Raw genomic sequence first — 26,695 nt, 5'->3', positions numbered from 1 at the left:
TTAAAACACACACATTGTAAAGATTTTGTACAGATTCACACAAAAAAGAATGCAAAGCGGGTAAAAAAATAATTTCCCAATTTTTACCTTGTCTGTCATTGACTCATATACAGTAGATACAGACAGGTTCAGTTGTGTAATCAGGCTGACCCACTGCCTTTATGTAGGGGAGAAGGCAATGGGCATAAAAGCCACTGTCCAGACAAGAGTTGGAATGGGTGAGCAGAGCAATATTTATTTCCAGTCATAAAGCAAAGGGAGAATTTGTGAAAAGGAAGCACATGGTACAACATATCAAACTATTAAAATACATTGGATTAATCTTTCCCAATGGCAATATACTTAAAACATAGATAACCTTACAGAATCTAAACCTTTGCTTTGTAGTAGGAAATACCTCTACAAATGATCAAATAGTGAGGAAAAATAATTAAATCATGTCCATTGTAGCAATCCTCACACGGGGCACCAAAATGTAAGGGGAAATAAATATATATTACCACATTCAATGATCAAATGGTGCAAAAGTATAATCAGCCCCATAATCGATTGTTAAATCATGATTACAAATTTCAACATTAAATATTAGCTAAATTAATAATCAATAATGTAATATGTGTAAGTCCTTTGAGATGGCAGGCTCTAAACATTTATACAAATAACAATCAGACTGACAACAAGGTTTAGAGTAGAATTTATTAAACAAACACATCTAAATTAAAATCCTGAAAGGCTAAATAAGGGAGGATATGGAAAGGGGGACTAGAGTGTTGCATGTGTGTGTCTAGTCATGTGTGTGATCAACAGCATACATGGTGCAGGGGAGAACAAAAGGTCCTCTGATGGAGCAAAGTATGATTTTAGCATGTGATGCTGACATGGCTACAGAGGGCCACTGGAGTTAGGTAGCTAAGTCTACCTACTCCCAGTGCACCTTGCCATTCTAAACACACGAGACCATATATCCAATAAGTTCAGTTAGATATCAGTGCAGGGAAAATCGGAAGCACAGATCTTGGTTAAAGTAAAATGGAAATGGAATTGTAAGCTAATGTTAGTAAGAAAGTATCTACGTTAGCTATGTAGAGCTAGGTGGCTGTGGCTAAGTACAAGCGATGTGATACAATCTAAATGATCAATACCATACTTCAGTGCATTTAAGAAACAAACAAGTTTTCCTCAGCTAAAAATGTGTGGATGATTGTCAGTCTTCCTGCTGGAGTGCAGATGTGTCCACCTGTGTCCAAAGAAACTCTGGCTTTGGTAGGCATCTCTGGATACCCCTTTGCTGCTCTCCTCTTAGCTGCTTGACACGCTGTCTAGAAGAGACGTGCACAAAGCTCGGTTTCTACGGACTCTTCTAGGTCTAATCCCAGTGGGGTTCACTAGGCCGAGGTGCACGTCCTCCAGGCGTCTGGAGATCACATGAGAGAACAGCAACAAATACTTACCGGCAAAAGAACATGACAGACACACTCTCTCTTGGGTTATAGCCACAACCCATGGTACTATCTCCAAGTAAACTTGTTAATTATCCTGCAAGTAAGCTAAAGGAACTGATCCACCACAAGATCAGTTTATTTACTAACTTTACATGTTGTTAGCATTCTTCAACATAGCAACAAGTAATTGCATCTAGCCTATGTACCTTCCTGCAAAAGCAAACCAGCACAACTTCCAAATTCCAGACTCCCTTTAAGATACCAGCAACAAGGAAATACCAGCTTCGACAGACAGCACAACATAAATCCAGAGACAGTGGCCAAGCCAGTTTCCTTGGACCAAAAAAGCCATGGGACCCACCATGCAGACTCATCTGCACTGCAGCAGTAAGACTGACAAACATCCAGCCATTAGCTTATGCCGAGTTCACACTACACTATTGTAGCCCTGATTTTCCGCTCGCCGACAGTTTTTGGAGATCGCCAACAAAGGTCCCAGATCAGAGGCAAATCGGCGCTCGCTTGGCGCTCGCAAATCGGCGCTCGATCGCTATGTGTAAACTGTTCAAAGACGCAATCCGAGAGACTCGCCGATGCATCGCAGACGACTGAAAGGTATCAAGCAGGCTAAATATCTGGATCCGGACCTGTCGGGGAGTCCAAATCCTGTTGTGTGAAGTGTCGTAACTGGCAAGGAGGGCGGCTACGAGCTATAGCCAATGAGAGCGCAAGACCTGGGGTGAGGGGAAAACTGGGGGAGGAGTAACACTTGCAACACGACAACATCAACAAGCATGGCTACATTATGGCTTTATTTATTTATTATTTATTTTAGTTAATTAATTTATGGTTTTATTTTATACATGGTTTTATTTACCTCCAACTCTCTCTGCAGAACAGACAATCCTTGCTGCCCGCATATCCCAATCCATTCTCTCACCTATATTCTTTCCTTTCTCTTCCTGGTTTTTTCGCTGCAAATCAGCGCACAAACAACTTGGATCGCTCTTTTCTTGTGGATATCCATTTTTGGAAGAAAAAAATCCTGGCTGTGTCCGAATAGTTAAAAAAAAAAAAAACGTCCTATGTCTTTTCCTAACCACTTTTCCTTGACCTTAGGAAAAGACACCCGCGGTGCTAAGAGAATTCGACTGCACTTACACTAGGCTACGTAATTATGCGACGGTGGATGTTATTGACGTGCGTCTGCCGTGGTGAAACTACAATGTTCCGAAGATGGACTACTAAAAGCGCATCTTAGATACTTTGCCCCGTGCGTTCTTACCGTGTTGTTTCATGCAGGCTATATAAATGTAGAAAACCTGGTGAAAAATATTACTTCAGTACCAAGGTTGGAATTGAAATAAAAAAGGAATTTAGGCTACCAGTCAAAAAAGTGAAACGAAATGGTTGTCACATTGAGAATGGTTGGTCATGCTCACCCTCCTGTCCACTCATATTTATCGACATGAATCCCAATTAGTATGATTGTATGAAAATAATTCATTAAATTTAATGCAAGATAGGCATAGGTTAGGCCTACAAATTTACTACTGTACATATCATCGTTTTTAAGTTTCAAACATGTTGAATTAAAAACATAATCTGGCTAAAAACATCTCATATCCCTTTTTCTTGAAAGACAGACTTCCGTGTTATGGTAAATATGCTGATTATGATCTGATTATAAGCCTATGCATATAATAGCTTAAGAACCACGACACAACTCAGTCATGTTGACCGTTTGTTTTCGTGAACGGCCGAATGGTGCTTCGCTTTAAATGTTGCTGCCGTAAGGAATTGTGGGATGGCATTATCTCCTTTTCTTTCATAAAGGATGGTCCAATGTACCCTATGCTAAAGGAGATAAGAAAGGAAGCATTGAAGCACCTTTCCTTAGCATTTAGAGAATTCTAACAGCTCTTATCATGGCTGCCACTTAGATACTTCCGGGTCATTTCACTCAGTTAGGAACCTCCCTAAGCAAAAAAGACTATTTGGACGCAGCCGGGAATTCCTCCTGGCGAAAGATCTTGTAATGTGTGACCCCCTGTCACCGATCAGTCATGTAGTGTGGGAATCTTGAAGTCGTTCTGGTTGGCACACTAGCTAGCTAGTGTGCCAACATAAAATTGATTACATAAAATTGATAACATACTTTTTTGGAAACAAAAACAAGCTCCCTAATGCCAAGCACACACTACATGACTGTCAAAGTCGTCAGATCGCTGTACTGTTCACACCACAACTTTCTGTCTTGTGGTGTGAACAGTACAGCGATCTGACGACTTTGACAGTCATGTAGTGTGTGCTTGGCATTAGGGAGCTTGTTTTTGTTTCCAAAAAAGTATGTTATCAATTTTATGTAATGTTGCGTTTAGATTATATCACATGGCTTTTTAGTTAGCTACAGCCAAGTAGCCCCACATAGCTAGCTAACATACATACTCTGTTACTAACATTAGCTTGCACTCCACCTTTCTTTGAACCAAGACCTGTGGATGTGAAATCCCCGGTACTAATATACTCTTTAGAGATATGGTCTTGTACAGTATATTTAGGATGGCCATGTGGACTGGGATTAACTAGATGTAGCTAACCTCAGTAGCTGCCTGTAGCCATGTTAGCTTCACATGATAAAAAGCGATTCATAATTCGTTCCATCAAAGGAGACTTTGGTGAACACATGACTACACACGCAGCACTCTAGTCCCCTTTCCATCTGCTCACTTATTTAGCCTTTTAAGATTTTAGGTTAGATGTGTTTAATAAATTCTATTTTTTGAGACTGATTATGAAACTGAGAATATATTTTTATTAAAAACAGACACATTTTGATTATCTATCCTCACTATTCTATAATTAGTAGAGGTATTCCCCCTACAGGTTTATAAGGGAGACCTTGTAATAAAAAATGTATTAGTGTTACACACACTCTGCATGGTCTGACAGCTACAAATCATATACACGCAAACATACACACAAAGAACCCACATCTATTTACAAATATAAACCAGCCAGAGAGAGAGACAGAAACAGCATACATGTGTTATAGGTGTGTGGCAGGACTCGCTTCAGGAGAGAGAATCAGGGCAATCTGGGGCCACATCTACAGGTTAAGGAGGCAGACACACTTGGGTCCCCTTAATAAATCAGCCCAGTTGTGTGTGCCTACTTTACCCCCCAACTTGCCACGACTCCATCTCACAGAGTGAGCACTGGTGCAAAGTATAAAATGGATGCTGTACAACAGGTCTATTCACTGCCTGTGATCCTTCTTAATTACACATTGCAAATAAACTTTAAATTATTTAAGATAAACTTTTTTTATTTATATTTATATTTATTTATTTTCATCTAAACAGTTTACTTTACATTGGTGATAATTTGAACATAGAAATCAATAAAGTAACTCACATTCACACCAAAATGTAAGTCCTTATGATTTTTGAGTGTGCAGTTTGAATTTTAGAGGCAGTTAAAAATATTTTCCTCCTATTTGCAATATTTCTTCTAGCTCAATCAGCTGTTTATCCTTATGGGACTGTGCTACTGTTGGTGTTGACAGCATGGCATCATGTAAACTTAGCCATCATTTCAAACTTCACATGTGAACTGCATTTGGAGAAGCTCATTTCTTTTCAACTGAAGACTGACACAGAAGATCCAAATACACCAGAGAACTGAAGTTTTTCATTTTTAATGGAGACCAATTCTGAAACAAAACTGCAGTATTTTGCAGCCTGAATAAACAGCAGGATTTTCTCACTTTAAATGATGAGCAGGATTGTTCAAAACAGTATGTACAATTTCCTGAAATCCTAATCTGAAATTCCAGCCCTGAAGAAAACCATGAGGGAAAAGTAAGGAGGACTGAATCCAGCACCAAATGTGGCCAGGAATCCAGATCCATAAGAATATCAAAACAAAGCAATAAAAAAGTTTTTTAAAATGGAACACCCAATCATAATATTTTGCAACTTGAATGGTCCCTACTCTTTGTGAATTCGCATGTGTACTCTCAGAGTGTTTGACTGACCAAAACTCTTCCCGCATAGGGAGCAATGGAATGGACGCTCCCCAGTATGTATCCGCTGGTGTTTTGTCAGCTCTGATTGATACATGAACCCTTTCCCACATTGGGAACATTGGTGTGGACGCTCCCCTGTATGAAATCGTTCATGCGCTGTTAGTTTTGACGCAGAAACAAAATCTTTCCCACATTTTGAGCAGTGGTATGGGCGCTCCTCTATATGAGTTTGTTGATGTTTTCTTAAATTACCTATTTGACCAAAGCACTTCCCACACTGGGAACACTGGTATGGGCGCTCCCCTGTATGTGTTCGCTGATGTGTTGTCAGGTTTGATGCACATCTGAAACGCTTTCCACATTGGGAGCACTGGTATGGGGACTCCCCTGTATGCAGTCGCTTGTGCACTGTCAAGTCTGACTGATATACAAAACTCTTGCCACACTGGGAGCAGTGGTATTGACGCTCCCCTGTATGTGTTGGCAGGTGTTTTGTCAGATCTGATTGATAAATGAAACTCTTCCCACACACTGGGCAGTTCAAGGAGTGCTCCCCTGTATGAGTTCGCTGGTGCTTTCTCAAGTTTGACGCACATCTGAAACTCTTCCCACACTGAGAGCAGGGGAATGGGCGCTCCCCTGTATGAATTCGTTGGTGTATTGTCAGGTGCGACGCAGTTACAAATGTCTTCCCACAATAGGAGCAGTGGTATGGACGTTCCCCTGAATGTGCACGCTGATGTTTTTTCAAAACTGATGCAGAAATGAAACTATTTCCACACTGGGAGCATGGGTATGGGCGTTCACCCGTGTGAATTCGCTGATGCGTTTTCAGATCTGATGCTGATGTGAAACTCTTTCCACAGTGGGAGCAAGTATATGGGCGCTCCCCTGTATGAATTCGCTCATGTTTTTTCAAATCTGATGCAGATGTGAAACTTTTCCCACACCGGGAGCAGGGGTATGGGCGCTCACCTGTATGAATTCTTTCATGTTTTTTCAGATCTGATGCAGAAGTGAAACTCTTTCCACATTGGGAGCAGGGGTATGGACACTCCCCTGTGTGAATTCGCTGGTGTGTTATCAGATTGGATGCATACTTGAAACTCTTCCCACACATGAAGCATGTATGAGCCCCTGTAGTGCCTGTGTGGGAAGGTTTTGGGGTGGGGGTTGTCTTGTGGGCTGTGGGTTGCTGATAGGTGCTACTCCTGGGAGGCAGCATGTTCTCTGCTCTAGTTCTTCCAGAGCTCAGAATCCTGCTGTACTCCTCTGGGTGAACCTTCTCAATGTGCCAGTTCAGGGACGCTTCTTCCATGTGAACAAATGGGCACTGCAAGCAGGCAAAGACCTGAGATGACTCCTCATCACATTGCCCTGAGGAGACAATAGGTGGCACAACATATTAATCTTTAGAACAATAAGACATGTAAACAAGCATGAATACATACACACATTATACAGTCAGGGCTTTTCCATTGGTGGCACTGGTTCAATCACAGTCACATCAGCACATGACTTAGTCATAACCCCCTCTCAGGGTTTCTTTTTCAAACAAAACAGTTACCTATATTTCTTTGCAGAAAATGTGAAATAGAAAGACAAGGGTCTTCAGTGTGTCTTTGGTATATTGGAAATAAAAGAAACTGAAAAGAAAAAACAGCCTGTTGCCAATAGACTATTAATTAACCAATTGATTGAATTTTTTCAACTCAGACCTGATCTTCATAAATATATTTAAAATCAACAAAAAATAGGTCATCCTATCTTTAGCCTACGTGATGACATGACAATGACAGATACAGTTGTTTAGATCGAAAACGAAAGACATTCGATGGGAACCACAGAATAATGCACAGTCTTGCAATAGGTTTTCACTGATACAGCCTAGGCTATGGAAAATATCTAAACATCTAAATGTGATTAATAAATAGAATAAAGACTGTTTGTATCCTATAAAATTGAATTGCATTGAATTACCTCACTTTGTGCGAACCTTTAAGACTGTTAGGTGTACCCCCCATTTGCTCATTTACTTTTGCTGCAGTGAACTGTTTGGGGAAAAGCTAGAAACAGGGAAATTCACTTATACAGTAGACAAATTAACATAATGTCAAATAAAAGAGTTGTGTTTTGTATTTGGTTGCATATAATTTGCATGCCATGACTTCCTGATGTCTGTGACCTATCCATATCATCAGAGTCTGGATATCTTATTTTCAGGTTGTCCTACAAGCGATACAAAACTCTTTGCATTTGAATGGATCTCTATGGGAATTGGGGGGAAGTGGGACTAGACTCAGCTGTAAATTATGCTGATACAGTACATGAAACACATTTGTTGGCTAAATGGCTTTAAGTCATCAAGGGTCCAAGGTATCAAATGAGCCTCAAACCACCATGCTGCTGCCAGATATGCAGTAGATACAACAAGCATTGTTTCTCCTAATTAATTTTCCTGTTGAACTCAATGGATAAAAATATTCCATACTGTATTAGCATAATTTACAGCTGAATCCCACATTGAAACATCTCTAGGGGTGACAGTGCATTCTCGGGCCTATAGATTTCCTGAACACAAAAAGACTGTGCCGGCGGAATTGCAGATAATGTTCAGAAATGGGAGTAATAGAAGAATCAGAGAGTGCCATTTGTGCAGCCTCATTGTGCTTGTGCATTGCGCTTCTGTGTTGATTATTGCAATAAATTTTGGCATTTTTGGTCCCCCATAATCCTCAGGCCCAAAAATCAATAACTCAATTCTTCATATAAAAATCAATCTCTACCCAAGATCCATTAACTCCATAGTTCAAGAATATTTCATCATCACCAGAAGTTAATTGCTGATGCAGTTCAGTTATAACCCATGATACATGCTATGCAAATTTAACATATCAATTCTCTGAAATAATACCTGAAATAGGCTATTTCATATAGGGGTTCATGTGTACTACAATAAGCATAGCTCAATCTTTTCTGACCGGATTGCCTAATAAGCAACACTATGCATTATGATGCAATAGCTGCAATTCTTGGCCAATTCCTATGACTTACAAAATCCTCACAGCTGTTTTGCAGTGGGAAAGAAAACACGAACGCATTTGAGGAACTGTTTTCGTTTTTTGTTCCTACAACCTGGTGGAAAAGAGGTTATTGACAATGCATGCAGTGGTTTCCAGCAGCAGACCACCATTCTCTTGGCAGCAGTAAAGGCGGCTGTATAATCAAAACAAAATGGGACAACACGTTTCGAACAAGAGACGAACAAAGACACGGTGTTATGAATTTGGACGGCGTAGTGCAAGCAAGCTACCAGCAATAACTGTTAGCAGGCAGTTTGCAAACAGCCCGCCATTTCCCAGACCTCCCCCTATGTACAATTTGTCCTTGAGCTTTAACTGATGAACATAGTTGCCGATAAAAGAATAATGAATATTGCATGTCGTGGAACTCAGAAAGCCCATGTTGCCCAAAAATATAAAATATAACCAAATGTATGAATGCCTTTATCACTCCACTGTGAAAATATGATTGGTTAACTATCAATTAAGAGTATAATATAAAACATAGAATAATTAAGAGAATAATTATAAAACATTCAGGAATGAATAAAGAACTTGTCAGTAATTTTTATAATTTTCTGGATCTTCTGTCATATAAGCAGAAAACAGTAAATCAAGGAGGCAAACTTTTTGGCCACTTTTTAATAATATGTCTGAGAGTTTATATGGGTGAACCAATACCTTCTGTATCAGCCAATGAGACGAGGGAAACGCTAAACCACTGTAGTCTCCAGGGTTATTTTTGGCTCAAAATAGTGCTTGACTGGTGACTGTGTGACAGTGACTGCGGTCGGTCTGGCTTCACTTCCACCATCAACTCGACGTGTCGTCTTCCTATATATGCCTACATTTAGAATTTAAAGTTCTGGTCTTCAAGAGACCATCACAATGCATTGAGATATAAGCTATAATTAAAAGTGTGACAAAAATAAAAAATTGAAACAGTTTGAATATTTATTGAAGGATTACATATTTTAAGTACCATATTTGGGGGAAAATATAGCATATACTGAAGGATTTACACATTGTAAGGGGGTCATTTTACAAGAATAGTGGTATTAGGAATCGCAATATATCTTGAAATGTTTTTCACTTCTGCCACTCAAAACAGTGTTACAATATTACTTAAACTTTTAACTTAATGAATTCAGACAAATGCCAGCTTACTGTATTTAAAATATTTTTATACATTCACTCAAATACTTGCACCATCCTTTTTGTCACCCTCCACAACTTTAAAGGCTTTTCAGAATTTTATTTCACAGTTCTATCTGCACAGATGTAGAAAAACAGTGTAGGTTAATACAGTAGAATTCACTTAATTGCACAACACAATAAAATTTCAGGAGAAATCTCTCTACTCTGTCACAATCCTCCCTCATCTCCACCGCTCTGTCTACACTTCCCCTTCCTGCGTCTTTCTCTAACCTGCCAGTTGATCTTGCCACCTCCACCCTCAACTCCTGCCTCTCCCAGTCCCTCGACTCACTTTGTCCTCTTGTCTCCAAACCAGCACGCTCCTCACCCCCCTGCCCATGGCTGACTGAGTCACTACGCTCCAGCAGAACATCACTGCGGGCTGCAGAGAGGAAGTGGAGGAAATCCCGATCCTCTGATGACCTGACCGCATACCATACCCTGCTGGCGACTTTCACATCTGCCCTCACGTCTGCGAAAGCCTCTTTTTTCCAATCCAAGATCAGTGCATGTGTCTCTAATCCACGCAAACTATTCTCCACCTTCTCTTCCCTCCTCATTCCTCCTCCACCCCCACCTCCCTCTTCCCTCTCCGCAGATGACTTTCTGGCCGCCTTTGAAGGAAAGGTGGCTACAATCCGGAACTCCTTCGCCCATCCAGTGAGCCCCCCAACCCCCCGGGACAAACCCACAGCCACACTGACCTCCTTTGAAATGCTGGAGGACTCCGATGTATTACAACTCATCACCTCTCATCGCGCAACCACCTGTCCACTTGACCCCATCCCATCTAAAGTTCTCCAATCCATTTCCAGCGAGCTCCTTCCCTATCTGTCTTCCATTGTTAATTCCTCTCTCTCCTCTGGTCATGTTCCATCTGATTTTAAGATGGCTCGTGTTACCCCACTTCTCAAAAAACCCACCTTGGACCCCTCCGATGTAACGAATTATTGACCCGTATCCCTTCTACCCTTTCTGTCCAAAACCCTTGAACGAGCAGTTCTTAAACAATTAACCTCTTTTCTCCATCAGAACAACCTGCTATACCCTCACCAGTCTGGCTTCCGATCCGGGCACTCAACAGAGACTGCACTCCTAGCTGTGACGGAGGCACTTGCCACTGCAAGAGCCTCACGCCTCTCCTCTGTCCTGATCCTTCTTGACCTGTCTGCAGCTTTTGACACAGTCAACCATAAAATACTCCTCTCCACCTTGGCTGAGATGGGAATTGCCGGGACTGCCCTGTCTTGGTTCGCTTCCTATCTTGCAGATGGGACCTACCAGGTCACCTGGAAGGGGTCTGCCTCTGCTTCTCATCCACTTGTTACGGGAGTGCCGCAGGGATCTGTACTGGGTCCTCTGCTGTTCTCCTTATACACCAGATCTCTTGGTTCAGTCATTAATTCACATGGCTTTTCCTATCATTGTTATGCAGATGACACACAACTCTTCTTTTCTTTCCCCCCCTCGGCCACACAGGTCGAGGATAAGATCTCTTCCTGCCTGGCTGACATCTCCACCTGGATGGCCAGCCACCATCTGAAGCACAACCTCAACAAAACTGAGCTGCTCTTCTTCCCGTGCAAGACCTCCTTGCTTCGTGACTGCCTCTCACTCTGCCAAGAGCTTGGGGGTGGTCCTGGATGACTAACTGGACCTCAAGGAGCACATCAAGGCAACATCACGGTCCTGCAGATTCCTCCTGTACAACATCAGGAGGATTCGACCATACCTGACGACGCACTCCAGCTGCTCGTCCAGGCTACGGTGACCTCTCACCTTGATTACTGCAACTCTCTCCTTGCAAGCCTGCCAGTTTGTGCCATACAGCCACTATAGATGATTCAGAATGTCGCTGCCCGACTCATCTACAACCTCCCAAAATTCTCCCACGTCACTCCTCTGCTGCAATCACTTCACTGGCTACCGGTCGCTGCCAGGATCCGGTTCAAAGCCCTGACCCTTGCCTACACTGCTGCCAACAGGACAGCCCCCCATCTACTTGCAGGACATGACTCAATTCTATGTGCCTGCTCGATCACTCCACTCTGCGGCAGCAGGGCGCCTTGTAACCCCTCCCACCCGCCCAAAGGGATCGCAGAGCTTCTCCACCCTAGCTCCCCAGTGGTGGAACGAACTCCCCGTCCCTCTCCGAACCTCCCCCTCACTATCCATCTTCCGCCGTGGCCTGAAGACTCATCTCTTCAGACTATACCTTGACTAACCACCACCACGCTGTATAAAAATTTTTTTTTTTTTAAAAACCCTTTCCCTGTCACTTGTTACATGTTACCCCATCCCTGCACTTCTTGGTAATTTGTATTTGTCCTAATACTGTAGCTTATTCTTCTGCCTAGTTGGCTTTGCAGATGTTAGACCAGAATAGTGTTCATTGTTCTCGGCTAGAAATAGCTGTACAAAATAAGTAATTGTACCTTACTGATCCTGTGTTCAGCAGTTGTCTACGACCATGAAATGCACTTTTTTTGTACGTCGCTTTGGATAAAAGCGTCTGCCAAATGAATGTAATGTAATGTAATGTAACAACAGATTATCGCATATTTGCATAGAATCCCCATTTCCCGAACCTTTTCCCATTTGTTACATTACAAAGAGATAGCATATTTGCATAATCCATTAATGGATATTTAAGATGTTTTTAAGGAAATAGCATCCAATTACACTGCATAATGATTTATAAATATAGGGGAGAGTGGAATCTGTTGTGACACATTTCGTCTTTTATTGATTACTAAGAGGCCGCTTGCATAACAATGACAATATTTTGTACTGAATATTTTCTATCAACTATTGATGATGTTTATTAAACTCAATCAGAAATGTGAAAGGTACAGTTTAACTACCCGTGGGGTCGTTTGTTGTGATAGGCAAGACCTGCGGCTGCTGCTCTTGCTGAATTTCTGTGGCTGGTCTTGCTCGATTGCTTGTGCCTGACACACACTTCACGTTTGTGGTAGAAAGAGTGAGGGGAAGATGTCTGGTGTTGTTTGGAAAAGTTGGTCACAGGACTATGCTTTTAAGTGTGTATTTGATATTAGTTCAAGTTTTTAAAAATCCATATAATTATAAGGTAAGATGGTTTTGTTCCCAAAGTGAAAATCTTTGTTGCCATTAGGGGATGGGGGATAGGATCTCCCCCCCATCTGTTAAGCAAGTGGCTAACAAACTAGCCGCTTAGCTAATTCGGCCACCTTCTTGGTAACCAAAGGTTTTTTAGTGTGCTTTTTTCGCCACCCTAGGACAAAATATAATTGTCGTTAGATAGTTTTCCTTTATTGTTACATTCTAGCATTGGCTACAGTTTATTACAATCTGATTCTGGATAAATCTTGGTTGCATTTTGTCCTGAGATATAAAATATTACCTAATACATGAGATCCTTCAGTTATTGCTATCTAGTAAAAGCTAGCCAAGTTAGTTGATTATAACCAGATTTATTCTGGGCCTGGTAGTTATTTTTCATGTTCTTTATTAGTTAGTTAGTTAACTAGATAGTTAAAAGTGCTGTATTTTTGTCATCTCCCATTTCTGCTGTTAGTTGTCCATAGCCAACCACGCATTTTAAGTTGTGGCGTTAGGAGAGTTGCTGTTATAAACATGTTTGACCCATATTGGCAGGGTATTAAAAGGTGTGATGACATATATGACGCAAATTAGTGCACAAGTTGACGCATGAAGCGATGTAAAGACTAGAACAGATAAGGAGAGATAAGGAGACACATGGTAAACAAGGAGAGTATAAAAACTAGCGCTGCGGACCACTCAGTACCGTGTGTAGACTGGAGACAGCCAATCCAGACTAACACCACCCTGGCGATGGAAAGGACTCAGGAGCCGAAGCAAGCGAAAGGCAAGCGAAAGCCGAGGCGAGTCCAAGAAGGTAGCCAGCCCCGACGCAAGGAAAGGAAGTCATCGCCAGCCGCATATCAAGGCAACTCAGAGACAGGTCCCAGGAGGTGAGAACGTGACACCTACTTCTTGACTTCCCCTGAAACAAAACCACTCGAACAGCTATTTAAGTGGGTAGCCCCCCTGACTGGACGCATCTCTGAACGGACGGAAGCAACTCCTTACTTGAACATCTCAAGCAACTTTTCTTGTGGACATTTCCTCTGGATTAACTGCATCAGTGTGAGTTGAGAAGTCTGTATGCCTTATTAATAATATATAGATATATACCTAGGTTAAACGTGTGTGTGTGTATTGTAACTTTTACTTAGAAGAATATAGACCCGACTATTGTCGTGTTAAGATTAGTTAATAAGACAGCTAAATTAAGTGTGTAAAAGAGCTTAATAAACTGAGTAATTAAGATATACTTCTGGTGTCTAATTACTCTCAAGCCTCATCACCACATTCCAAAAGAACCTTTGTACTGAAGTGCTGCGTGTATATTGGATTATAATAACACTAAATTAAACTAACAAAAAAAATCGTAATAACAATAATGTGGTAGTAAAATGCAATCTGTCATTATCAGCCTTTATCAGTACAAAACACTACCTATAATAGTGTGAAAACCAATGAAATTTTTTTTAAAGCTAAATTTTAGAAAAGGTGGCTTGGGAAGGTGAGGAAACGGGAGAAGAAGTGAAGAAGTAATCATTTGAAATGTCTGTTTAAATACTAGAAATACATTTTTGGAAATTGAGGCTACTATGAATAGTGGGGGCTATGACATAGTTGGGATTTCAGAGACATGGTTTGGGGAGGAGGATGGGGATGAATATAATATAGAGGGGTACCAACTCATTAGGAAGAATAGATCCAGTAAAATAAGTGGTGGTATTGCTCTATGTAAAAGAAAATTTTAATGTGCAGGGAATTCCAGAAACTGACCAGCTCACATTGATTAAGCACATAGGGCGGACATGAAAAGGGCCTTATGGCAAGTGTGTGTTACCAGCTTCAGACAGTAGTGTGAATTCAATGCTCTTTGGAAAAATAAAACAAGCTTGTCAGGAGTGTGAGACTATTATTAAAGGTGACTTCAATTACCCCGCTATTAATTGGGAATTGATGACAGGACAAGAAAAAGGTGAGGAGGATTTTTTAGATGTTATATATGACCTTTTTAGGCACAGTGTCAGCCTACAAGAGGGAAGTCAATTCTGGATCTGGTGCTATGTAATGATCATGACAGAATATTTTGGTAATCGAGCCACTTGGGACTAGCAATTATTCTGCAGTTAGTTTGATGAATTCTGGCAAATTAAGAAGGCCTCTACGGCCAGAATTTGGTATTTTAGATGAGCCAATTATCCAGCAACCTCTAGATGAGCCAATTCATCCAGCAACCTCTACTAATAAAAAATCCTCCTCCCAGACAGCAGAACAAACCTCACTCTGGTAGCCCCCAAAACTCCCAGCACTCTCACCTGAAGCCAAATTTTTGCAACATAATCTCCCCCCCCCTCACCTCTAAGCCTTGACCCTCAATGCCCACAGTCCAATCGTGATGCCCTGATTCATGGCATCTCACTCACTTCTTCCCAGCATCCACAATAATCCTGACTTGGACTTCATTCCTGTTCATCACAAACACAGCTGCCCCCCTCAGATGCTACAATGTCAATCCATACCTGTTCATACAACAAACAGATTCTCTCCACTCAGTGTTCCCAGTTCCCCTTCTCCACTATCACCTCACCAGGAATCCTTCTCCCCTGCTTCTTCCTCCTTTGGCCAAACTCCCTCTCCTATAGTCCTCATTATTGGAGACTCCATCATTCGTGATGTAAGTGTTGAGACCGCTAGACCAACCTTTGTCCTACCCATCCCTGGTGCCAGGGCTAACAACATCAAACCAAACTTGAAGCTATAATCACATAAATCATCAACCTACTAAAAAATAGGCATACATGTTTGAACAAATTATGTACTTGTACATAATTTCAAAGAGATTTCAAAAATGCTCCTCCCTGTGCGTACAGGTGATGAGATGTACAGCAGACTCCTTTCTTTAAATGTATGGCTCTCAAAGTGGTGTGCTTCTCAGGGGCTTTGCTTTATAAATAACTTGCCTTTCTGCAGATAACCTGGGCTATTAAAGGGAGATGGTCTTCATCCCAGCCCTGATGGCTCCTACATCCTGTCCAGAAATATTAGTCAAGGATTGAACTATGACTGTTATTGATGCCAGGGTTCTGTCCCCTTAGCATATACCCCTGGCTCAACAAATTCCCTGGACAAATCATGTACCAAAAGACCCCAGGTCATTTCATCTACTGTTTCTAGGCCTCATCACACCTTTAGAAGTTATTACAGATCAAGTGGTGCTAGACACAGCAGTCTCATTTCAATTATTCTACTCCAAAATCCTAGACCAGTTAGTTCAGTTAACCGGCCCCCCTCCTTGCATGCACCCTTAGACTTCAAAAAAAAAGTAAGGGGCTTGGGCTGATGCACCTTAATATTTGCAGAATTCTTCCGAAAATGGATTTAGTGGACATTTGGGTCAACGATACTAATCCTGATGTTTTTGTTTTCTCTGAAACATTGCTAAAAAATTCTATTGAAGATGATTCTATAAGGAATATAATGTTTTTAGATGTGGCAGGCCTAAAAAAGGTGGTGGGGTAGCAACTTATATTAAAAATAACCCACATGCAACTAAATCACTAAGTGTTTCTGTTCCAAAGCAGTTTGAACTGCTAGTCACTAAAATAGAACTAAGTCCTAACGTTAGCCTATATGCGGTAGCAGTCTATTGCCTAACTTCTGCAGCTGCTAATGTCATGAATGCTATAGCAGAACTGCTAGCTCCCTTCCTATCCTCTGAGGTGGTCTATTTTACTTTATCTTAACCTTAATTGGTTGTCCCCATCCTCCGATTGTTTGAAGTCTACCTGTATTGATCTGGGTTTAAGCCAATTAATTACTGTTCCTACCCGCATAAATTTGAAAGATCCTTCTAAATCTAACGTTAATGATGTAATTTTAACTAATGCTCCACATAAATACATGTCCAGTGGAGTTTTTCCACTAGATGAGTGATCATTGTCCAATAGTGTGCATCAGAGATACTAGAATGCCTGAATCAAACCCCCATTTTATCGCAAAGAGGGACTTCTGAAACTTTAAGGAACAAGGGTTCTTGCATGATCTGTACCATGCCAATTTGTCATGTATCTCTAGTATCCCTGATTATGAGATTATGCGTGACCATTTTTCATCTGTGTTTATCTCCCTGACAAACAAGCATGCACCCATGAGAAGACTTAAAGTTCAAACACTAATAATCCCTGGTTTATATCTGAGCTCACTAACTTGATTCAGTTGAGAAATTAAGCTTGGCTCAAGCCAAATGCACCGGTAGCTCCTTGGAATGGCTGGTCTTCAGACAGTTAGGAAATTATAATAATAATAAACCTTTATTTAACCAGGTTAGTCCCGTTAAAATTCAAAAATCTCTTTTTTAAGGGAGACCTGGCCAAGAAGGCAGCAGCACAAAATGTTACAGACAATATAAAATGATAAACATAAAAACATATATCCAAAGCAAAATGTGTGAAAGAGCATGATAGAGGAACAAAAGAGCAATACAAAAGCAGAAACACAAAGTAAGTACAGTCAAAAGCTAGATAACAGCTTATTCAAAGCAACAACAATTTCCGAGTGACTTTGTTTCCATAGTCTTAACAACTGCCTTGAACTCAGTGAGAGGAACCAGATTCTTAAGCTTCAGCTCTTTCTGTAGGCTATTCCATGCGGAGGGGGCAGAGATCATAAAGGCTTTCCTGCCCATCTACATCCGAGCTTTGGGGAAATAAGTGCTCTACTTCTGTAAGGAATGTAAAATCAAAATATTACTTAAATTCTCTTGCTGGTTCTCATGCTAATCCTGAAAAGTTCTGAAAAATAGTCCACTCAACTAAGTGCAAAGGCTATAACTCACTACTTAATCAAATCAGGCTAAACTCTAGTTTAGTTACGGATCAGAATGAAGTAGCTGATGCCTTTAACCAGCATTTTGTTGCAGTGGGCCATCTTTTTGAGAGAGAATCCAGAATTAATGTTGACATTTCAGATTTGTCTGAGCCTATATCCGAACGAACCCATGATTCTCCAAATACTGCTCCTAATATTGCTGTTACCAGGAACAGAGTTGCCCATTTTTCTTTTTCTCCATTCACTTTGTGTGAGGTGCTTAGTGATCTCCTGGCTATTGATGCAAAGAAGTTCACTGGAGAGGAACAACTTGACCCATATTTTATTAGGCTTTCTGCTCCTCTGATTGCAGTGCACCTAACTCATATTTTTAATCTCAATATTCTCTCCGGTGTTATCCCTGAAGTATGGAAAGCTGTGCATGTGCTACCACTCCATAAGGGTGGTGATCCTAGCGACATTAATTATCGCCCTATTTCTAAACTGTCCTGCTTGGCTAAAGTATCCCATTCTGAGCAATCACCAATCAGAATTCAGTGATAATCATAGTACAATTTCTGCTACAACTCTTGCGATCAATGGCATAGTGGCCTCTCCAGATAATAGACAACACTGTGCTGCTTTTTGTGGATCTGTCTAAAGCATTCGATACCGCTGATCAATCCACATTGGATTGGATTGAACTGCCTATAATTGGTTTGGAAACTACCTATCTGACAGATCTCAATGTATGATCATGTTTCATCCAAGTTTCTTAATATAACTAAAGGTGTCCTTCAAGGTTATATTTTAGGTCCTGTATTATTTACAATTTATATGAATAATGTGTTTTTTAATGTAAAGAGTTGCAATCTACATCTTTATGCAAATGACACTGTACTTTATAGTTCTGCTTCTACTGTATCCCAAGCTGTTGAAAATCTGAAGCTCAGCTTCAATGCTTTGCAGAAGGCCCTCTTAGATCTCAAACTAGTCTTAAATTGAGACAAAACTAAATGCATGTTATTTACCAGATCTAAGAGAACAGATTTTACTGAGCAGATGTGTACACTCAATGGTGCCCATATTGAGAGTCTCACACTATAAATATCTGGGTATCTGGATTGATGTAAACCTGACTTTTAAGACTCATATTGATAAATTAATAAATAGAACTACGAGCGATACTTGGTTTCCTTTACAGAAATAGATCTTGTCTCTCATTTTACAGTAGGAGGACTGTTGAGGCAACATTCCTTCCAGTACTTGATTACGGTGATATATTATATAAACACACTGATGCTTCCACCTTAAAGTCTTTAGACTCCATCTATCATTTAGCCCGACGTTACATCACTGGAGATAGGTACCATACTCACCATTGTGTACTGTATCAGAAGGTAGGCTGGCCCTCCCCATCTCAGAGAAGAGACCAACATTGGTTCCTGTTTTTATATAAAGCACTTCTCCAAAAGCTACCTCCTTATATTTTATCTCTTATTGAATGGAGAGTTGGAGCCTATCAGACTCGTTCTCAGGACTGGTTGATCCTCCAGGTGCTGTGGGTCTACTCTGAACTGGGTATAACTGCATTTAGATATAGTGATCCTCTACGCCTGGAATGAGTTGCAGTGCGCATTAAAGCTGAACTCTTTGATTACCATGGGCCAATTCAGGACCCTGATTAAGAAACTGGCTACCTTTGAATGTAAATGTTCTAACTGAATTGAACTGTTTTTATTCATTTTATTCTATTTTATTATTGATTGGTTTATTTTACATTTTTTAAAATTAATTTTCATATATTCATTTTATCTCTTAGAACCTTTAGCTTTTATCTGTTAGGCTGTTTTTTTTTTTTTGTCATCAGGGCTCCATTGAAAAAGAGACCCAGTGACTCAATGTTATTTCCATGTATAAATAAAGGTTTCTAAACAAGATGCTAGCAAATTTAAGTAATATTGACTGAGTCCAACTTCTTGACTGCTAGACTGTAAATGAAAAGTGGAGCAGGTTCAAAAGGGTTATTCTTGAGACACAATGAAAATTTATTCCAAAGGCATGAAAAAATAAGTTCAAGTTGCCCCAGTGAATGAACAAAACCATATTGGAGAGTTTGAGGGAAAACAATTAAACTGTATGAAATGTAGCCTATAAAAAAGGACTGAGAGTAATAAGGCTGAATATTGTAATATGCGTGCTAAGGTTAAATAAATAAAAAACTATAGGAATTCAAGAGGCTCTTGGAAAGGCATTTTGCCCAAGATGCAAAAAATAATCCTAAACATTTCTTTCAATATCGTAGTAGGAAAAGGAAAGTGAAGGAGGATCTCAGGTTCATGGAAATGAAGGAGCATTGCTTTATACAAATCAAGATATTGCTGATGCATTAAATAGTTATTTTGTTGAGAGAGTCTCGGTAAAGAAAAGGTTACTAAAAGACTGAAAGGCATATTCAGTACTCCGAATGTCTTAGCAGATATTGAGATAGAGGATGAGGAAGTACTAATAAATTACATAAACTAAAGACAAATAAGGCAGCAGGCCCTGATAGCATATAGCCAAGGGTACTCAAAGAGATAGGTGAGATCATATTTAAACCACTGGCAGGTATTGTTAGACAGTATTTAGAAACTGGAAAAATACCTGAGAACTGGAAGTATATATATATATGTATATTTATATATATAATATAAAACCAATATATAAGAATGATTGTACTGGAAAATCCAGGAAATCACAGGCCTGTCAGTTTAACTTGCAGCATGGTTTTCGTACAGGAAGGTCATGCCTGACAAATCTTCTGGTATTCTTTGAAGACAATAACAAAGCTTATGGTATTACATACTTTGATTTCCAAAAAACATTTGATAAGGCACTAATTGAGATATAACAAAATGAAGACAACAGGAATTACAAGAAGTATTTCAGAATTGATTCAGAACTGGCTACAGGGAAGAACAAAAAGAGAAGTAGTAGGAGGCATATTATCTGAGCAGGGAACTGTGGGAAGTGGAGTCCCACAAAGTTCAGTGCTGGGACCACTGTGCTTTCTTATTTGTATCAATGGACTTGACAGGGACATAGAAAGTACATCAGTTAAATTTGCAGATGGTACAAAACAGGGAGGCCCAGCTAATAGTTAGCAATTTGCTACAGTAATCCTGAAGACCCAGGATTTATCCAGAAGTGAGCAGAAACCTGGTATATGAAATTTAATAGACAAATGTAGTTATGCATATTGGAAATAAAAACATTAGGCAGGATTATTTTATAGGAGGAAAAAAATTATGTAAAAAAGTAATGGTTGATCAAAGCCTTTCAGGTTCTAGGCACCGTGCTGTAGCAATAAAAAAGGCCAACAGGATGCTGGGATATATAGCCAAAAGTGTTGAGTATAAATCCAAGGAAGTTTTACTTATCTTATACATCATCAAAACATCTTTGCTTTTTTGGCCTAATAGGATGAAGCAATGACATGAATACAGAATGCAGAATGAATCACTGTCAGTGAGGTATAAATGCAAAATTAATATAAAGGAAAACCAGAATACTTCTATGTTTCCATGTAAAATTAGAGAAAAATCTGGAATATTATGAATTATTCTAGGCCAAAAGATTAACCAGAAATGCAAGTATTGCCAATATAAAGCTAAATTAATGAGGCAGAAGAGTAATAGACCCACCCCAACCCAACACCTTTCCACTGATACGCTCTCTAACCCACATGAGAACTGACTCCAGCTCTGCCACCCCTCTACCTACCTCCTTGGATTTCGTTTTTGTGCCATGCTCTATTCCTGTCTGTGGTAAGACAGAGCGCTACATTAGATTCACATTTCTAGATCATGATTCTTTCTTTTGTGCATAAAGCACACAGTATTTCCTGCCATGGGTGGCTTTGAGGTAAGAAACTTAGGGATCCACTATAGTGATGGAGTTACACTCTACCTCCTCTGTCGCAGAAACCTCTAAGTGCAACACCTTCCTTCCCTCTTGATGTAGGCTCCTCTGGTGCAGCTGCCCTTCCACAGTCAGCCAGCAGCACATATAATTCCTCCCTGTACTGTCTCTAGGTCAGAGGCTTCCCACCCTTTGCCAGGGCCATCTCCTTGAGCAGGAGGAAGCTGCTGACCACAGCAATGTCAACAAAATGTTAAAACAGCTTCTTATACTACTACTGGGTCATCAGGGCAATTCTGTAGAACTTCAGCCAATCCCCACATGAATCTGTTGTACACCACCGGAGCTAGGATAGTTATCAGTCACATCGTTCAAGTCCCATCACAATTCTGCACACGTCGCTGGTCCCCAAAGAACACCTATCCCTCAACCAATGAATGGCGCCCCTCGTTTGCTTTGCATTCTCCTTTGTGCACGGAAACTAGGGATGTGACGGTATACCGGTGTGATGGTATACCGTAAAATTCAAATATGAAATAGTACTGAAACGTACCATAATACCGTGATAGTAAATTACGTGACAAAAGCTATTTTCATGTGGGGAATTTTTTTCCAACCATTACCCTAATAAAATATCAAAATAGCCCATATTAAATAATATACTGGACCTGAATTGAGATAATGAAATCTGACCCTAGATCTGTATTTAGAGGCAAAGACATTTAAAAACAGGTCGCGTCTTTTCAGCCAATTATTATGCTTGATGCATGACGTGTGCGCCTCCACGGGAGTGAGCAGCTGCACAGCTGCCGTTCTCCCGCTCGTTCTTTCTGATGTAAAATGTAAGTTAGCTTGCAACCGACAAATTACCAGCGATGTTATTTTTTTTCGTTTATGTAAAAAACGAGTTAAAAAACTAGCTAAATGAGTGCCAAAGAGTCAGGCGAAAGCAGGGGAGAGGCAAAGAGAAAGTCGTCAGAAGTACTGAGGTTGAAGTAGAACTCACAGACTAGGTAGGGCCAGTTATGCACCGAGAGACTTTTTGGACGTTTTGAAAATAGACATGCTTTCACAAGAACAAACAAATATTGATACAGCATATTAAATACATTGACACAGCATAACGTTATAATTCTACACTGATGACTTATACAACTGTTGTTTCCATGCTGATGAATTGTAACATTACAGCTCTCATTTATAACGATTACATGTTTGAGCGATTGCGATTTAATTTTAGGCTATTTGACATTATCCTTAGACCAGGCTTTTTAGTGCGAGTAGGGTCCAGGAAGTTGCCTGCTTCCATGCAGCGTATGTGGTGCACAAATGTTTTTCTCCCCTTTGTGGCTGTTGGTATTGCACTCAATGGCTGAAGTATGTCAGTAGGTGAGTCAAACAAGGTTGTTGCTTACAATAAATACGCTATTTTTGTGAAATGACATATTTACACCTATGATTTCTCTTTTTTGGCTGTGTACGATAATTTTCTTTAAAATCCAATAATTTTAAGCCTCTGGTACAATATATTTCCCACCTGGCAACGCTGGCTAGCCAGCTGTTATACAGCTACACGGCATCTCCGTTTGCAGTCTCTTACAACACTTGCGATGTCCGACGCTGATTCTGATACCGACTGTAATGAAGAATTATATCCCCCCAAAAAGCGAACTCGTTCATCCATGTGGGGTCACTTTGGATTCTTATTATTTATGATTTTTATTATTTTAAATATGCAATTACAAGGAGTGAACTATTCGGGGGCGACATAGCTCAGGAGGTAAGACCGATTGTCTGGCAGTCGGAGGGTTGCCGGTTCAAACCCCGCCCTGGGCGTGTCGAAGTGTCCTTGAGCAAGACACCTAACCCCTAACTGCTCTGGCGAATGAGAGGCATCAATTGTAAAGCGCTTTGGATAAAAGCACTATATAAATGCAGTCCATTTACCATTTATATTGAGTTGCATTTTTTGTTTTATTTTTCAATTAAAATGGTTTAAAAAATCTGCACATCCATAAATAAACAAATTGAGTTGTAAACTTTGTGTGATTTTTAAAAAAATTGTTTAGCTTAAAACCTGATACCGTGATATACCGAAAACCGTGATATCGAGTAGTACGATTATCATACCGTGAAATTTTCATACCGTCACATCCCTAATGGAAACCCCAGGCGGTTTGGATGAATTTCCCCACTGGCGCCATAGCGCAGCTGGTGGAGGTGGCGAAAAAGAGTGGCGCTGGTGTATAAATGGTCAGCATAGATGTGGTACCCGGTATACTGCATCTGTCAAGTACTGCTTCAGCCTGATGCAGCTTTTTGTGGCTACCATGCGCTCGCTGACGGCCAGGGCTTGGCGAGGGTGGTAGAAGGCCCTGCACCTTGTGACAATTTCATCCAGGAGGGGTCTCAACTGAAAGAGCTGATCATACCCTTGAGATCCTCTCTCCCAGTCATTGTGGTCATCTTCCACTGGATCACTCATGTGCAGTGAGCATGTAATCCCCTCAAACCTCCACCTGGGTTTGATAGATTCAGTGAATAATAATAATAATAATAATAATAATAATAATAACAATACGTTTTATTTATGAGGTGCCTTTCTGAGCACTCAAGGTCAATGTACATGCTATTAAAGGGGAATTGCACTTTATAACACTTCTGCTTCTCATGACTGATATCGTCCTTCTAATGAATGTGTCGCCCTTCATTTTTTGATTAGTTATTTCATTTTAAATGTCTAACGTTAGAAGGAAAGATCTATTTTTTTTTTTTAGTGCAAGTCCACATAGTAGTATGGTTTCCGGTTTTTTCTTCTTCAATTTCGTTTCGCGGCAAAACCGAGGTAGTCGTTCCACAATGGAGGACCTAACTCATAATTGCCGTATCGGGTTTCCCAACATAATAAAATCTCCTATAGAAACACTGATAAGAGGAACGCAGCATGGAGAAAAGTCTCTGAAATTGTTGGTGGCTCTGCTTTGTAGTTATCGCCGTAACTATTAGTTATCACTGTCCAGTCTGAATAAAAATCATTTTTGCAGTAACCTAGCACTGAAAAATGTTAATAAGCTGCCTAGCTAGGCTGTCTAATGTCTAGCTAGTGAGTAACAACCAACAATAACAAAAAAAAAAAAAATTCTTCCTAATGTATTAGTTGCTAGTTGTTCGTTTCTACCAGCCACCTAGCTAGCTAACCAGATATAACTTTGAAGGCTTCAGCTGGCTAATTAGCCAGACAATGTTTTTGTTGTTGGTTGTTACTCACTAGCTAGACATTAGACAACCTAGCTAGGCAGCTGACTAACACCTTTCAGATCTAGGTTACTGCAAAAATGATTTCTATTCAGACAGGACAATGAATATGAAGCATGACATTAAACCCGGTCAATTTTAATGAACACAACTGTCTGTCAAAAATAGGTGACACGCCCATAAACAGATTGTGGGGACGCCGCGCCAGGCGGCCGTCGCCACGCATAGTGTGGCTTCACCGTAAGGGTATGCAGTGACCACTTTGAAGCCACCGACTACCAAGGCGACTGTCTAAAGCCTGGAGCTGTAGCCACCGTTTTCCCATCGTTGCTCGAACCGCTCGAGGTAGGTACTATTCGGGCTGGCTAATGCTATTGTGTCTGTCTGTGATACATAGGATGTCTACCATCAGTTACAGTTTGTCCTGGGAATAGCCTGTGGTTCCTCAATCTCGGCCTGCTCCTGACTCACTCTCGCACGATCAGCCTGCAAATTAGCCAGCTCTTCTTCTGTGTATTCCGGCTCGAATCGATAGGGCACAACAATCCCATGATCAAAAACAAAATCTCCTTCGTCCTAAGACATTTTCGGGTTTGCGAGCTAGTAGTCATACAACACTATTTCTACCATAGACATATATATGTTTATATGTCTATGATTTCTATGACCAACCTAATGTTATTGTCCACAGGTACACCCACAGCAGAAGTCGCGCGATGATATGCATCCTCGAGTTCAACACTAAACTGTCTGGGTCTACTTCCTGCATTTGTAAAGGAAAACTGCGAAACAGTCAGTCATGAGAATCAGAAGTGTTACAAAGTGCAATTCCCCTTTAAAAGTTAGAAAAATTACAAAAACACTGCACATACAGGTCATGGCATCTCAAAAACAAACAAACAAAGAAAAAACAGTCGGTTCCTGCTCCAGTAAGTGCTGATGTTACCTGCCCTCAGCAGATGTACACAAGAAGGATAAAGCATCTCTCATACATTTCTTATACAGATACAGGAAACCATTGTGTCTTCTTGCCATGAGCTTTCCTTTGTTCTCCGTTTTGGTTTGTGTTGCTGCAGACGATCTGTAACAGACTCTCACTGACAAACAGTTGGAAGAGCTCTAAAAGGACTAGGTTTTGGTGGTCTCCAGTTGGGGTCCGTGGGTCCTGGCAGGGCAAACTGGAGGAGGCTCTCTGTCAGGCTCAGTGACACATTTTCATCTCCCTTGAGGCTCAGTGGTTGGAGGGCGCTGATGCACGGGCTCTCTTTTTTGGTTTTGGGTGGGCAGTCTTCCTCCTACTAGAGGTGTCAGGTGGGGAAAGTAAGTAGAATCGATAAAAATGACAACATCAGCTATTTGGCACGTATTACATTAAAATTATATAACGTACATTTAATAATTTATAAATGATTAAAACATAAATAAATAGCTAAATATTACATACTCAAGTCTGTCTGATATTAGCTCAAACGGAACAGACAAGCCTTTACGCTTGCAACTGTAGCTAAATATGATTTATGGATTAGCTGTAGATGGAAAGTTTGCACTAACTTCATCATATTATTACAATACAGTAATGTCATTACTGAAATGGTGAAATAAAGCTCTGAGTGTGGAAACAGTTCAGAGGTTTCATGCGTGAATTGAACAGTTGGCACATGGGTTGGAGCCCGTCCCCATACCTGTATAATAATAATTTGCATTATTAAAAGACACTTACATGTCCAGAAGCAGGTCCATGCCTTCTTCAAACTCACTTTCTGCCAGAGTCGTTGCTCTCTGCCTCAGAGGAGTTGCCTTCCTCACCAAAATCACGCTGGACCAACTCCTTCAAGACCTGAGCAACTGTGAAATACTTCTTTTATTCCACCTTTGCTTACAATGTTTTTACACAATCTATCCAAAATAGATAGCAT

The 26,695-nt window shown here is 40.5% G+C and overlaps 1 protein-coding gene across 9 annotated transcripts in view; it reads right to left on the bottom strand.

The window, feature by feature from the left end:
* Nucleotides 1-209: 209 nt before the first annotated feature.
* The window catches only part of LOC135254122 (zinc finger protein 271-like), an 88,704-nt gene continuing 62,218 nt past the window's right edge, over nucleotides 210-26,695 (bottom strand). For 6 of the 9 annotated variants that reach the window (XM_064334091.1, XM_064334090.1, XM_064334087.1 and 3 more), the window contains one exon: nucleotides 210-6,849. In XM_064334091.1, the coding sequence (XP_064190161.1) occupies nucleotides 5,435-6,849 (1,415 nt within the window). In that variant the 3' untranslated portion in view covers nucleotides 210-5,434. Of the gene's footprint in view, nucleotides 6,850-19,430; nucleotides 26,078-26,499; nucleotides 26,625-26,695 lie in introns of those variants that run through there. The other 3 variants (XR_010329762.1, XM_064334093.1, XR_010329763.1) reach the window with 3 other exon arrangements.

The sequence above is a fragment of the Anguilla rostrata genome, chromosome 4 (genome assembly GCF_018555375.3).
Source record: "Anguilla rostrata isolate EN2019 chromosome 4, ASM1855537v3, whole genome shotgun sequence".
NCBI lineage: Eukaryota > Metazoa > Chordata > Actinopteri > Anguilliformes > Anguillidae > Anguilla > Anguilla rostrata.
Note: the sequence above shows the minus strand (reverse complement) of the source record. Positions and strands in the feature narration are given on the sequence as shown.